Genomic DNA, 15672 nt, shown 5'->3' on the forward strand with positions numbered 1-15672 from the left:
GATTTATGTTTTACATTTTATTTGTATTAATAGTTTCTCTGTAAAGTGTTTTGTGAGTGAATTTATAAAGTTATTTACACAGGACGGTTAAATCATACGAGCTGACTGTGTGGAAGATGAGCACAAAGTCAAAACAAAAGTATTTTTTGGAAAAAGAGGTCTATTATAGCAAACATTACAGAGAAGTGACCGAGCAGAAAGAATCCAGTCTCTGCACGGGAAGGAAATGAAGAAGCAGATTATAGAGATAATAACTGACAAGAGAGTGACAAAGCAAAACACAGGAGTAGACAAAACATAATAAAAACATACATTACTGTTCTGTTATAACCGTACGATTAAGGGACGGGAACGGGAAAACAAAGTGCAGGAGAAACGGGGGAATAAGTGGATAGTTTAGTTTGTACATGCTGGTTTCTTTCTTTACCCTCGAGTGTTTCAGTATTCTGCACATAACTCCCCAGTTCAACAAGTCAGACCAGAACAAGGAACATGTCTTACAGCTTAAAGAATGAATCTGATGATCTACATTTATCTGGTTAATGAAGTGACACGTCTGGTCACCAGAGAGTTATAGACTTCCTCACCAAGTAACACTTTTATTAAGTTTAAAGAGTTTGTCTTAACTGATGCAAAAGGGAAACTGTACTAACTTGTGTCTATGATCCTATGAACACGAGTAAGAGTTGCTACAACATCTTCAAACACGGCGAAACTCCAACATTATTCTCACACATTAAACTCGAGTACACACAAAGAGGAACAAACTGCATCTTTGCGACAGTGCTGTACAAGTAGCACGATGGAAATCATATTCAGTACGTGTATTTAAACTTCTCTTCGTGCCCCAACGTCTGCAGTCAAACATGACCAGATGGTGTCACAGCATATTCCGTCCCCTCTTCTCTTCGGGCGAGTCAGTTCCTTTACTTGGTGGTGTTTTACTTCAGGGTCCTCCGTCTTACTTTTGCATGAACAAGTGAATAAAGAATAAAAGAAGTCGTCTTATTGTTGCGTGGAGACGAAGAGGAAGGTGCTTCAAGATTTGTCTCGAACGTTTTCGGTGAGGAAGACGATGTTTTCTGGAAAAAAAGGGAAACAAATCATTTGTATAAAGTGACATGAGAAGAGTTTCACTCACGAGGTCACGTTCATCGCGTTGGCCTCACCTGCGATGATGGTGGTGGCCTGACGTCTCACTTGGTTCTTGTCCACGTATTCTCCGTAGTCCAGTTTCCCGTCCACCAGGATCCTCGAGCTGAAAGAGAAACTCCATCAGACACGAGCAGGATCCTCTACCGAGAGAGTTGTGTTGCATGAAGTGGATTTACTTTTTACACCTTTTGCAAACGTCAATGAACCTCCAGCCAGAAAGTAAAAGAATATAAATACAATTCCTCTTGTGCAATATCAATAAATACAATATATGAAAGACCTGACATGTAAATATGTCATATACAGAATCACATAAGTCTAATACAACAGAAGTGTTGACTGCACTTCACTGGAACACGTTTCATCTGCTCGGTTATTGTTTTACAATCATGCAAAACATTTCCAGATTCCGCTCCGACAGAAACCAGCAGCTGTGCTCAAGTTAAACTCCACGAGTGAGTCTTCAGATCCTGCGAGAGTTCAAGTGTTTATAGATGTTTTCAGTATTTCTGTTATGAAAACTTCACCACAGGAATCTTAAAATACATCGAGCCACAGCTGCTGCTCTCTGAGGACGGAACATTAAGTGTGTACGGCCACCGTTAAAGTATTAATGTTAAAGTCTTTGAGATGAACACAGTATCACTTTCAGAGACACCAACCCCCCCCCCCCCCCCCCCCCCCCGCCCCCCCAGAGCAAACCCCCCCCCCGTCTGAAACACAGTTCTGCGTAACATCGAAAGAATAAAACGACAACACGTCGTACCCTTTCTTCACGTGCTGGTAGGCCACGTCTCTCAGACCAGGTTTGAACACCGACACACGATGCCACGTCGTCTTCTGGCTGATGTCCCCTGGAGTCACAGAAATGGTGGTTTAAAGAAGTTAACAGAGCATCTCGAGCATCTCGTGCATCTCGTGCATCTCGTACATCTCGTACATCTTGTGCATCTTGTGCATCTTGTACATCTTGTACATCTTGTGCATCTTGTACATGTCGTGCATCTTGTACATGTCGTGCATCTTGTGCATCTTGTACATGTCGTGCATCTTGTGCATCTTGTACATGTCGTGCATCTTGTGCATGTCGTGCATCTTGTGCATCTTGTACATGTCGTGCATCTTGTACATGTCGTGCATCTTGTGCATGTCGTGCATCTTGTGCATCTTGTACATGTCGTGCATCTTGTACATGTCGTGCATCTTGTACATGTCGTGCATCTTGTGCATCTTGTACATGTCGTGCATCTTGTGCATCTTGTACATGTCGTGCATCTTGTACATGTCGTGCATCTTGTGCATCTCATGCATGTCGTGCAAAACGACAAAGAATTAGTCATACAACTTGCACGCTGCCTCGTCAATACGTTTTAAACACTGCTCTTTTCATTTTTATACATGTTTTACATATCTCTTATTGTACATTTCTATTTCTTTACATTCATGTTTGTTGCAGCTGTTGCACAGAACACCGGCGACATAAACACGACTGCAAACTGAGAAAAATAACTTTGTAAAAAGACAGATACTAGAAATCAGAGCACGTGTAAACCTCCATCATGTCTTTATTTATATGTTTAAATGAAGGATGGTGAATGATGCATTAGAGCTTATTTTGTGCCGTTTTAATTCACCTTCACTGTTTGGTCTTTAAAAACAACAATAATGAAGCACGACCTCTAGTGGCGAAACAATACAAAGTACAATTTACTGCTAATTTAACAGAAAGTATAATATTTTATCTTATTCAAACATTGGCTAATTCATTCTTATTCATTCATTCACCAGCTGCTTTGAACCTCTGCACAATGTTTTAAGACGCAGCCCGTTCATTTCACTTTTGTTTTATGCTAAATGCAAAAAAGCAACTTTTGTATCTTTGTTTCATCAGAAATCCTTTATTAGTCCCACAACGGGGAAATGTTTCTCGTCACAGCAGAAGAACATAAGAAGTAAAAAGGAAGTACACAATAATTAAATAGAATAAAACATAATATAAGTACCAAGAGGTTGATATAAATAAAGTGAGTATTGCACATGGCAGTGATAACTGCACAGCAGTGGTGCAACAGGGTGTTCTTGGTGTTCTTATTTCCCAGCTGTTCATATTAACTGACTGAAGGTTTCAATCATAATTATTTAATTCTACTAAAAGATCTTTGGTTCACGAGAGATTGTGTAGATGAAACACCAGCAGGAGATATAGAGAATAAGAGAGAGATAGAGATAGAGAGAGAAGGAAAGAGAGAGATAGAGAGATAAGAGAAAGAGAGAGAGAGAAGAGAATAGAGAGAGAGAGAGAAGAGAAAGAGAGAAAGAGAAGAGATGAGAGAGATAAGAGAGAGCGATAGAGAGAGAGAGAGAGATATGGATAGAGAGAGAGAGAGAGAGAGGAGAGAGAGAGATAACATATATATATATATATATATATAATATATATATATACATAATATATATATATAATATATATAATATATATAATATATATATATATAATATATATATATATATATATACACACCACACACATTATATATAATGATAATGATTATATTCAAATGTTAGTACATCCCTAACCTTGAAAACTAAATTATTAAAATGAATAATTTTCCAGACTTTGTGTGAAGCCTGTTTTTCTATTTTCCCATCACATGACATTGTACCTGTTGCGCTCGTCTCTCCCTCTCCAGAGCGCCACATTTCATTGGTCGCTATCGAGAAGATGGTAACCGGGTTACGACCGTCCACTTGTCTCATCACCGGGTCCTGACCCACTCGGCCCAACAGCTGCACGCGGTTTATCGCTGCAATGAAGACACAGAGATAAATCCTCGTTATTAGAGTCAGAACTATTCAGGAGTACTTCGGTCGCGGGTCGAATCCTTTTCTTCAAGTACAAACAGAAAGGTGACTCACATCGCTCCAGGATGAGGCTGGTCTCCATGCTCTTGTATCGCACCACCTGTCTGAAGATCTGTGCAGGGATGAGATCAAATATCGACTTTGTGAAGCCACAAGCACGCAGAGCTCGTGTGACGTCCTGCATACACTTATGTGTCGTTATCCCTTCCATCTTTTCAATTCAGATTATTTTCTTTGGGTATGCAATGCAGTAAATAACACGTAAGAATTTAAATGCATGGTTTAAAATTGTGTCATGAAGTCAACATCAATAAACTCTCAGTCCAACCGAAGATGGCTCAGGATCGTCTTTCTACAAGCGTGAGGAAGATAGAATAGATCCAGTACAATCAATGTGGTTATCATCACATCCTGCTCACCTGTGCTGAGGCACGTCTCAACATCTTGTCTGCGCGGCAGAGACAGCTTTCAGGACTTTGTAGAGATTGATCTCAAAATCAAAAAAGGAAGAAAATCACGTGTAAAAAAGACATAAAACGCAGAATTTATAGTATGAAAAGTATTATTTTCATATTTTAATGTAGCTTTTCTATTCTTTATTTATGTTTATGACTTTTGCATTACTTTTCCTTCTCAATATGTTTATTGTCTGCTCCAAAAACAAAGGTGAAATCCTTGTAAGTGACAATAAATCGAAAGTAGTCAAAGTAGCAACTAAATGAACAGATTTTATCATGGAGTTTGGTGAGAGTCTGTGTCGCTACAGTGAAGTCTACTCGCTGTATCTGGTTCTGCAGACAGATTGATACACAGTGAATGAAACCGACAAGGTGAAGAATCAAACATGTGAACGTGAACTCAAAGTCACTGCAGCAATGAGGCTTCTGGGCTCTCCCGCCATGAGGATGTGAACACGAAATACATCTTTAAAATTCACGTTTTCTTCAACGTGTTTTGGTTTACAGGTAACAGCAGATGTGCAGCCCGTTAACGGCTCTGTGTTGGAGGAAAATGGTGTCAAAGTAGCGTTAAAAGAAGGACAAAAGACTTATTTAAAACTTACCGGGTCCAAGACTTCAGAGAAGACTTCGATAACCTAGCGCTTTTCCCGGTCCGTCTCCAACACAGGTCCGGCAGTGTACCGGAAGTAGATCAAGTTCCGGTTCCTCTTTGAACAAACTCACAATAATGCTCCTCTGTGACTGAAACCTTTTAAATTCTTCTTAAATGACCTGGCTAAAGATAAAGTCATAATTGCAATTTGTTTTTTTAAAGTGAATTAGAGTTAGATCACATTTGTAATTAATGACATTAGTGCACATTTGTATTTATAGAAAGGAAAACCTGTGGAAATATGTATTCCAGTATTTTGTGCACTATTGTATCATTCAACATTCAGACTTATAGAGGTATATGGTGTTCACACACTCATTCTGATTCTGAAAACAGACTTTAAGATCATTTAAAGAAGCAGTCTAGAGCAGAGCTTTGTTGTTGTTGTAATTCATTATTGAACAACACAAAGGATCTACTTACAGCAGACAGAGAGGGTTGCCAACATTTGTTATAGCCCGTGCAATTTAGCTGTTGTTATCCTGCAGTGCAATGATTCCAGCCTTACACAAAAAGTCCTTTTGATCTCATTTTATAAGCTAAAATAAATAATAATAATAATAAAAAATGTGTAATATTCAAGTTATTTGTATTTCGTTACCTTTAAGTTTCCCAACATTAGATTTCATGTTCAATTTTCAAACTTTTGATTATATTTAGCTATAAATACATATTATACTATTATATTATGTTTTCTAATAATTATTGTATAACAATAGGTAAGCTATTTGCCTGAGTGCTAGAGTCTATATCATTATTGATTAACTTATAGTGATGCATATTGCCTTGAAACTGCACTTGACCTTTCATCTCTGACCAAGTAAACATCCAAATCTTCTCGAACTTTATTAAGTGACTTCATTTAAATCACTTCTTGAAACAGAGATAGACTTGCTGTTATGTGGCTTTCTTTTTTCTCTCGTCTTTTTAGTTTTCTTGTCATATCTTTTTTGCTTTAATTATTTTTAATTGAAGTTAATATTTAATTCATTGTGTCTTGCTTTTGTTTGGCCTTACAGTTTGGTTGCTTTTAATATTTTCTTTTTTAAATATCCTGCTTTTTCTGTCAAAGAATTTACTAAACTCTGTTTTTAAACGTGCTATATAAATAAAGTTATTTTTAATATTATTATTATTAACAAAACAAAATGTATATACAACAACAACAACAAAATAATAATGAATAATATTTTAATTGTAAAGATATAGCCAGTGGGAGTAAATAGAATATACATAGTGTGGGTTTATTTGTAAAGATACTAAATAAATAAATGAAAGTAATAAAAAGTGTCCATTCCTTTTTACATATGTGACATTTTCCCATTTATTACAATACATTGTAAAAATAAAAAATCTTCTAATCATCATCTACTGGACATGTTCTTGTTCTGGAACCCGATCAATGTTCAAGGTCCCCCGGAGATAAGCACAACGGAGCAGGATCAGCGTGTTCTAAGAAGTAAATCTCCTCAAGAACGTCAGATTTATGGAAAGTGTCCAGAAAGTAAAAGGTTCAAGGTCCACCACAGAGCTCAAGTGCATTTGCAGATTTCTCTGAGACCTTGTGGACGTTGTGGAGACGAACAAACTGCGTGAGTGCTTTAATTTAAACTTTGTTTTGTGACTTTCATTTACAGACTGATCCAAACTAATTTAAACTCTTTCAGATACGTCTTTTTCATTCCGCTGCACAAACACATTATGTATACAAAAGCGACAAAGGCAGTTATTGTTATTGTCCAGACTTTCAAAATAACGTGTGTAACATGTTAAGTAAAGAATCCGAACACTTCTGCATAAAAGTCGGTTTAAAAACTTTGTCTAAACCCCTAAATCTAAATCCCTTAAAATGTTCAACTATCAGGCTTTATACATGTGGCTGCAGGGCCTCTCGTGCACGCGCTTGCCTCATACCTCGCTCGACCCCGACACAGCTGTTTCCTGTGGTGCATGAACGCAACACTGTGGCTTTAAATCAAGAAGAATACATAGAGAGTGGGACTCGATCTGATATAAGTCTCGACACACGCTTCACATGAAACATTCTAGATTACTCGACACAGCTCGTAACATCACACATTTTTATTTATTTTTAGAGTTTATTAATCTTAACTTTCGTTTGTTTTTATACCATCATCTCTGGAAGCTGGTGTAGAGACAGGACTACATGTTTTACATACAGAACATGAACGCAATGATCTGACTGCCTACTTTGTTTCGACTTCGGTAAGGTTTATTTATTATTGTAAATTATTGAACAGGTTATAAAATAAGAGATCAGCACGTGTGAAAGCGCCGCTGCTGACCAATCACAGCTCGGTGCGCCGATTGTATGTTAATACAAAGACAAAATAAAATCATCATCCAGGCTAGGTACTTATTGACTAGGTGATTATCAATATATGAAAGCAAGTCTTACGTTTTTATATTATTATTTTATTTAAGTTATTATCATACAAGCCATAATAATACATGTGATGCAACACTTTCATTTAATGAAATACACAAAAGTAATTAAAGTCAGATCTACTCGTGCCCTAGATGGGCAGTGATATCTATTATTTACACGTTCACACTTTATATAGTTAGGTATAAATAATAAATAATAATAAACCTCCTGATTGGTTAGTGACACTTTGTAAACTTCTTGTTTTTAAATGATGTTTATGAGCTGCTTGAGTCCCTGTAAATATACAAAACTGTAAACATATAACCTTTAGTTGTTACCATCTGTATGACAATATTAAATGTCTCTTAGTTTGTGCAGTTTACATTTCTGCACGGAACTATTGTTTGAGTTTGTTCCATGACGGACACAAAGAGCGTTGCACAGAGAAACCCTGTGGAGGACAGTTCAGCAGCATCGCGGTTGTTGGTGTTAAACCAGATAAGATATTCTGGGTATGTTGAACTCGCTCCGTCCTTCAGACCTCCGGACTAACTGAAGACTAAACTTTACTAACTGAAGACTAAACTTTACTAACTGAAGACTAAACTTTACTAACTGAAGACTAAACTTTACTAACTTATCAAATGCGAAAGTAAAGTTTAAGTAAGTTTGTAAAAGTGTGTTTTTTTAGCTGGTGGTGTTCAAGCCAGTGGTTTTTAATCCTCTACATTTCATTAACACTCACTAAACTTTTTACATATACAAACACATGCTATGCTGTAGTACAGAACTACAACATTAAAATGCTCTTACGTGCAATAACACATGTACACACACATGTACACACACATGTAATACTGTAAATACAGTAACACATGTACACACACATGTAATACTGTACATACAGTAACACATGTACACACACATGTACACACACATGTAATACTGTAAATACAGTAACAGATGTACACACACATGTAATACTGTACATACAGTAACACATGTACACACACATGTAATACTGTACATACAGTAACACATGTACACACACATGTACACACATGTAATACTGTAAATACAGTAACAGATGTACACACACATGTAATACTGTACATACAGTAACACATGTACACACACATGTAATACTGTACATACAGTAACACATGTACACACACATGTAATACTGTACATACAGTAACACATGTACACACACATGTACACACACATGTAATACTGTAAATACAGTAACAGATGTACACACACATGTAATACTGTACATACAGTAACACATGTACACACACATGTACACACACATGTAATACTGTATATACAGTAACACATGTACACACACATGTAATACTGTACATACAGTAACACATGTACACACACATGTAATACTGTACATACAGTAACACTGTGTGATCTCAGGGTGTTTAGCTTCCTTGTTACAACTTTATAAAATGTAACTCGTTGGTTTGCATTTCTCCACAGTCGATTCTCGACCATGTCCCACGCTATGCCCCCGGTCCTCTCCGTCCACCCCTCTCGGGCTATGATCGATGAGAAGTTCAAGGTGGTGGTGGAGAATCTGCCCCCAGGGTGTCCAGTGACCCTGCACTCCCTCCACCACTCGGAGGACAAGGACTACTGGGAGGCCTTCGGACACTACGTGAGTAACCACAGAGGAGCGGTGTCTGGTGAGTTCTCCTCCTTTGCATCTCCTCAAACTGCTTCTTGGATATTTTTGCATATTTGGTTTTATTGACATTTTAATGCTTTTGTAGTTGCAGATGATTACAGTTTTGGGGGAACTTACACAGGAAAAGAAGACATGGTTTGTTGTGGAGTATGCGTCCCATCCCAGGCAGCCGCATAGGCCTCAGGTAATACACCTGCAGAGGGACTGCAGACATTAACTTTACAGAATGATTAAGATGTAACACACATGATTTTTAAAAACGCCAACTTCACATATTTAACCTTTATGGTTGTTGCCTACGCAGCAACCCGTCTGTCTTGGTTTATGGGTATTCTGTAGGTAGTAGGGATGTATGTATGGTAGTCGGTATGTATGGATGGAGAGGATATTAGACATATCTATGGAGATAGAACACATTATATATAGAGCATAGAGAGATAGAGAGAGAGAGACATAGAGGAGAGAGAGGATATGGAGACGCAGACATTATAGAGGGAGATGAGACACAGAGATAGTAGAGAGAGAGAGGACTGTATATATAGTCTAAGCTGAATATCACACATAGATAGAAGAGAGAGACACAAATGAAGGTATGAGGGGAGGAGAGGAGGAGAGAGAGAGAGGAGAGCGAGATGAGAGAGAGAAGAAGATAGATGGGGGGAGAGGGAAGAGGATGAGAGGTGGGAGAGAGAGAGATGATAGAGAAGCCAGAGAGAGAGAGGAGCGAAGAGAAGAGAGAGAGAGGGGGAGAGAGACAGGAGGGAGGGATAGAGAGAGAGAGTAGAGAGACAGAGAGCGGGAGAGAGAGAGAGAGAGCGCGAGAGAGCGAGAGAGAGAGAGAGGGAAGAAGGGAAGAGACAAAGAGGAGAGAGAGAGAGAGAAGAGAAGAAGGACCACATGAGAGAGATGAGAGAGATATGCCAGTGCACATATATATCTATATATTATCGATATATATATATTAATATATCTATATATATTTATATATATATATATATATATATATATATATATACCATCAAGCTACATACTTCTGAGACATCATCCCTGATACAACAGAAACATACTAACACTAAATATATAAAAACGGTGAAACCTTTTTGAAAACCCGTCAGGTTGAGAAAGCTGAACGTCTGCGTCCCCCAGCTGGTCAACATCTCGGTCTACAGTGGACACGTAGCGGAGGGCTTCAGGGAGCGGGCTGCCTTGGCCTCGTCGCTCACAGAGAGGTGGCACATGGCTCCAGGAGTCCAGAGGATCGAAATCAAAAAGAGAGGAGTGCGAGGGACTCTGTTTATGCCTGCAGGTAGGAACTCCTACGTCACCTGTTGGTGTCCCCTGACCCATTGTTTGTCTTGATTAATGAATGGTGTGATTATCTGCGTGCTGCAGGTCCAGGCCCCTTCCCCGGCCTGCTGGATATGTGGGGAGGCGGCGGAGGGCTGCTGGAGTATCGTTCGGCGTTGCTGGCATCACACGGTTATGCTTCTTTGGCGCTGGAGTATTTCGCCGCCGGGGAGCTGGAGTCAGCAAACCAAGAGTTAAACTATTTTGAGGTTTGTGTTTGTTATTAATATTCTCTGTGTGTGTCTGAACTGACCTGGGTCGTACATATTTAATGGGGCTTTGACTTTATTGAGGCAATACAAATTTCATTAGAGCTTTTGCACTCATGATGCGCACACTGTAGCGTTGCTACCGTAAACGTGTGCATAGACTCACTTCGAAACCCAAGAGGTAGACGCACGAGCCTCCCCTCAACTAGTGTTGAAGACTAGAAGGGCAGTCGGAGAGCGCAGACCTACAGTCCTTAATCCTGCAGACAAAGACAAAACAAAACCTCCCTGGTGGAAGTTATAATGTGGCGGCAAAGCAAAGCTGCAGCAACTCAATCTGACAGTTTCCTCACATCTGAGTTGCTTTACTTACTTACTTACTTACTTACGATAATAATAGTCACTAAGAACTTCAGACGCACACACTTGGTGAGGAATGTTCAAGTAGCTGGTACCACATTTCTGTTTTCTTAATTTGCTGTTCTCTACTTCTGCACAGAAAGCAGTTGATATCATCAGAGACCATCCTCAAGTGATCGCGGACAGAGTTGGAATCTTCGGCCTTTCCCTTGGCTCGCTTTTGACCATCCTGTTGTCAGCAGAGAGCAGCGTTATCAAGGCAAGTGACACATGCAAAATATCTTTGAGTTTCTTTTTCTTTAGCTTTAAATACATGGATGGATTACTGATGGGGCCTATCGAAATGTATTACCAGTACCAGGAAGAGACACAAAAAACAGACAGAAACAAAACAACTAAAAAGAATTGCACTACAGCTGCAAAGAGACCACACGGACTATGAAAAGAGGGTGAAACAAGCACAAAGAGACACAAAACGGACCACAAAGAGACACAAAACAACTACAAAGAGACACAAAACAACTACAAAGAGACACAAAACAACTACAAGAGACACAAAACAACTACAAAGAGACACAAAACAACCACAAAGAGGACAACAAACAACCTACAAAGAGACACAAACATCCACAAGACACAAACGACCACAAAGGAGACACAAACAACTACAAAGACACAAACATCCACAAGAGACACAAAACAACTACAAAGAGACACAAAACAACCACAAAGAGACACAAAACAACCACAAAAACGACCACAAGAGACACAAAACAACTACAAAGAGACACAAAACATCCACAAAGAGACACAAACGACCACAAAGAGACACAAAACAACTACAAAGAGACACCAAACAACCAAAAACAAGAGGACACAAAACAATCACAAAGGACACAAAACGACCACAAAGAGACACAAAACAACCACAGAGACACAAAACAACTACAGAGACACCAAAACATCACAAGAGACACAAAACAACACAAGAGACACAAAACGACCACAAAGAGACACAAAAACGACACAAAGAGACACAAAACGACTACAAAGAGACACAAAACAACTACAAAGATGACACAAACGACCACAAAGAGACACAAAACAACTACAAAGAGACACAAAACAACCACAAAGAGACACAAAACAATCACAAAGAGACACAAACGACCACAAAGAGACACAAAAACAACCACAAGAGACACAAAACAACTACCGAGACACAAAACATCCACAAAGAGACACAAAACAACCACAAAGAGACACAAAAACGACCACAAAGAGACACAAAACGACCACAAAGAGACACAAAACGACTACACAAGAGACACAAAACAACTACAAGAGACACAAAACACCACCAAAGAGACACAAAACAAGAGACACAAAACGACCACAAAGAGACACAAAACAACTACAAAGAGACACAAAACAACTACAAAGCGACACAAAACAACCACAAAGAGACACAAAACAACGACCAAAACGACCACAAAGAGACACAAAACAACTACAAAGAGACACAAAACATCCACAAAGAGACACAAAACGACCACAAAGAGACACAAAACAACTACAAAGAGACACAAAACATCCACAAAGAGACACAAAACAACTACAAAGAGACACAAAACAACCACAAAGAGACACAAAACAACCACAAAACGACCACAAGAGACACAAAACAACTACAAAGAGACACAAAACATCCACAAAGAGACACAAAACGACCACAAAGAGACACAAAACAACTACAAAGAGACACAAAACAACCACAAAGAGACACAAAACAACCACAAAGAGACACAAAACGACCACAAAGAGACACAAACAACCACAGAGACACAAACAACTACAGAGACACAAAACATCCACAAAGAGACACAAAACAACCACAAAGAGACACAAAACGACCACAAAGAGACACAAAACGACTACAAAGAGACACAAAACAACCACAAAGAGACACAAAACAACTACAAAGAGACACAAAACATCCACAAAGAGACACAAAACGACCACAAAGAGACACAAAACGACCACAAAGAGACACAAAACAACCACAGAGACACAAAACATCCACAAAGAGACACAAAACAACTACAAAGAGACACAAAACATCCACAAAGAGACACAAAACGACCACAAAGAGACACAAAACGACCACAAAGAGACACAACACAACCACAAAGAGACACAACACAACCACAAAGAGACACAACACAACCACAAAGAGACACAAAACAACCACAAAGAGACACAAAACGACCACAAAGAGACACAAACGACCACAAAGAGACACAAAACGACCACAAAGAGACCCAACACAACTACAGAGACACAACACAACTACAGAGACACAAAACGACCACAAAGAGACACAAAACGACCACAAAGAGACACAAACAACCACAAAGAGACACAAAACGACCACATATTCACATATGTTTGTTGTTAAATCATGTGCAGGTCTGAAAGTTTGCAGGTTTGAGAATTACCTGCTGAAATGTGTTCCCTGATGGCACACAGTGGAGAACAATATGGAGGTCGAGTGTCTCACAGTCTTGTGTTTCCTTCCAGCCCAGTTGTTGTGTTTGTATCAGCGCCAGCCACCTACATCCATACGGGGCGACCCTCGGAGAACTTTATCACATATGGACCAAGTAGGTATTCTGTTATTCTGTCAGTGACATCAACACAAAGTGTCACAGACTGATGGAACGATGACTTGTGATGGCAGGAACTATTCCAAGATGCACTTGGATGAGAACAACTGTGAGATATGGAGAGATATAGGCCTTCCCATTTCAGATGATCCCTCACAGAAAGTGGACGTAAGTACAAGGATGAGGCTGCATGTTGGCTCATTTCAAAAGTTCTTGTGTCACTGAAAGAACTCCACAGAGGAATAAATCTTTTTGTCTCAACAAGTCTCGCTAAAGGAGAAGCCTCGTTCTGAAACCTGCCCTGAGGGTTAGTCCTCATCCACATGGTTCTGTACAACACACACCGGCACTCGGACTCACTTACACGCAACAACAATCAGACACATCCTGCGAAAGGTTCTCTGTAGGGTCCTTTTCATAACGTTGTCAGACGATTATAACACTTTAGCGCTCTCCCTCACAAATTGTTGTTCCCCATTAGACACTAAAACATTTAAGTTATTCCTTAATGTTGTTTCCTCTGTGCTAATTAAAGTCTGACAAACGCATATTCAAGTTGTTCCTTGTGGTTGATTCTCTTCGAGGTGGGGAAAATAAACTGTCCAATGTTCTTGGTGAACGGCTGTGATGATCAGAACTGTGCCGCAGTGGAGTATGCTGACGATGTGAGCGCACACACACACACACACACACGTCACAAATATTCAGGCAAAATGTGTTATTTAAATGTCTCTCCTCCCAACCCTTTCAAAGTAAAAGCCCCATGAAGTAACTATCTTAACAGGAACAAGGACAAGGCTTGTTTTTTCAAAATAAAAGCACCTAACAGATATAATAACGAGAAACGAGGGATGCCTTCTCTTGTTAAGTGTGTGCTGTTCTGATTTGACCCTCAGATGGCCCAGGTGATGCGTGCAGCAGGGAATGAGCACCTGCTGAACAGAGTTGAATACCCTGATGCTGGACATCTGATTGAGCCGCCGTACTCGCCTCACTTCAGAGCCACTAATTTTGTAAAGCATGATACAAAAGAGAAAGGTGAGTTCTGCTCAAGGGTCACACGGTTACTAAACTAACATTAAGGACCACATTCATGCATTTAAACCGTTAGTTAATATGTTGTTGGCGGCAACAACTCCCATGAGCCAAACTCGCCCCCTGGTGGCAGAACATGACTCTGGTGTGGATGTATTTCATTCTGCTTTAGTGTCCGTATCTGAAGACTCACGTACAACATTGTGTGTTTTAGTGATATTGCTGTGGGGAGGACAAAGTAAACCCCACGCACACGCTCAGGAGGACTCCTGGAATAAGATCTTGGCTTTTCTGCAGAAGTATCTGTACTCCAACTCAACTCCCAAAGCCAAGATGTGAACGATTGCACGAGCACACGAATCACTGCTGGAAAACATCGTATAGTGTGACGAGTGTTCACGACCTTTAACACTAACGCATGTGCCGCTCTGTGTGGACCATGTGCCTCACTGTGTGGACCATGTGCCTCTCTGTGTGGACCATGTGCCTCTCTGTGTGGACCATGTGCCTCTCTGTGTGGACCATGTGCCTCACTGTGTGGACCATGTGCCTCTCTGTGGGGACCATGTGCCTCTCTGTGTGGACCATGTGCCTCTCTGTGTGGACCATGTGCCCCTCAGTGTGGACCATGTGCCTCAGTGTGGACCATGTGCCTCTCTGTGGACCATGTGCCTCTCTGTGGACCATGTGCCTCAGTGTGGACCATGTGCCTCTCTCTGTGGACCATGTGCCTCACTGTGTGGACCATGTGCCTCACTGTGTGGACCATGTGCCTCTCTGTGTGGACCATGTGCCTCTCTGTGTGGACCATGTGCTTCTCTGTGGACCATGTGCTTC

At 40.0% G+C, this 15672-nt stretch overlaps 2 protein-coding genes across 2 annotated transcripts; one reads left to right on the top strand and one right to left on the bottom strand.

The window, feature by feature from the left end:
* Window positions 1-70: 70 nt before the first annotated feature.
* ssbp1 (single-stranded DNA binding protein 1) lies at window positions 71-5211 on the bottom strand. Its single transcript, XM_029462063.1, has 7 exons — window positions 5081-5211; window positions 4437-4507; window positions 4072-4129; window positions 3819-3959; window positions 1922-2009; window positions 1170-1258; window positions 71-1082 (listed from the first exon to the last, which is right to left on the bottom strand). The coding sequence occupies exons 2-7, from the start codon at window positions 4458-4460 to the stop codon at window positions 1039-1041; spliced, it is 444 nt and encodes a 147-aa protein (XP_029317923.1). The 5' UTR covers window positions 4461-4507; window positions 5081-5211; the 3' UTR covers window positions 71-1038.
* A 2618-nt stretch (window positions 5212-7829) lies between these two features.
* On the top strand, window positions 7830-15380 carry LOC115028327 (acyl-coenzyme A thioesterase 5-like). Its single transcript, XM_029462054.1, is given in 12 exon segments — window positions 7830-8031; window positions 9011-9216; window positions 9304-9348; window positions 9351-9402; window positions 10334-10524; window positions 10611-10774; window positions 11274-11393; window positions 13715-13797; window positions 13875-13968; window positions 14385-14465; window positions 14697-14838; window positions 15050-15380. Coding segments are annotated over 12 exon segments (1398 nt in total). The 5' UTR covers window positions 7830-7936; the 3' UTR covers window positions 15175-15380.
* The last annotated feature ends 292 nt before the right edge of the window (window positions 15381-15672 follow it).

The sequence above is a fragment of the Cottoperca gobio genome, chromosome 23 (assembly GCF_900634415.1).
Source record: "Cottoperca gobio chromosome 23, fCotGob3.1, whole genome shotgun sequence".
Classification (NCBI taxonomy): domain Eukaryota; kingdom Metazoa; phylum Chordata; class Actinopteri; order Perciformes; family Bovichtidae; genus Cottoperca; species Cottoperca gobio.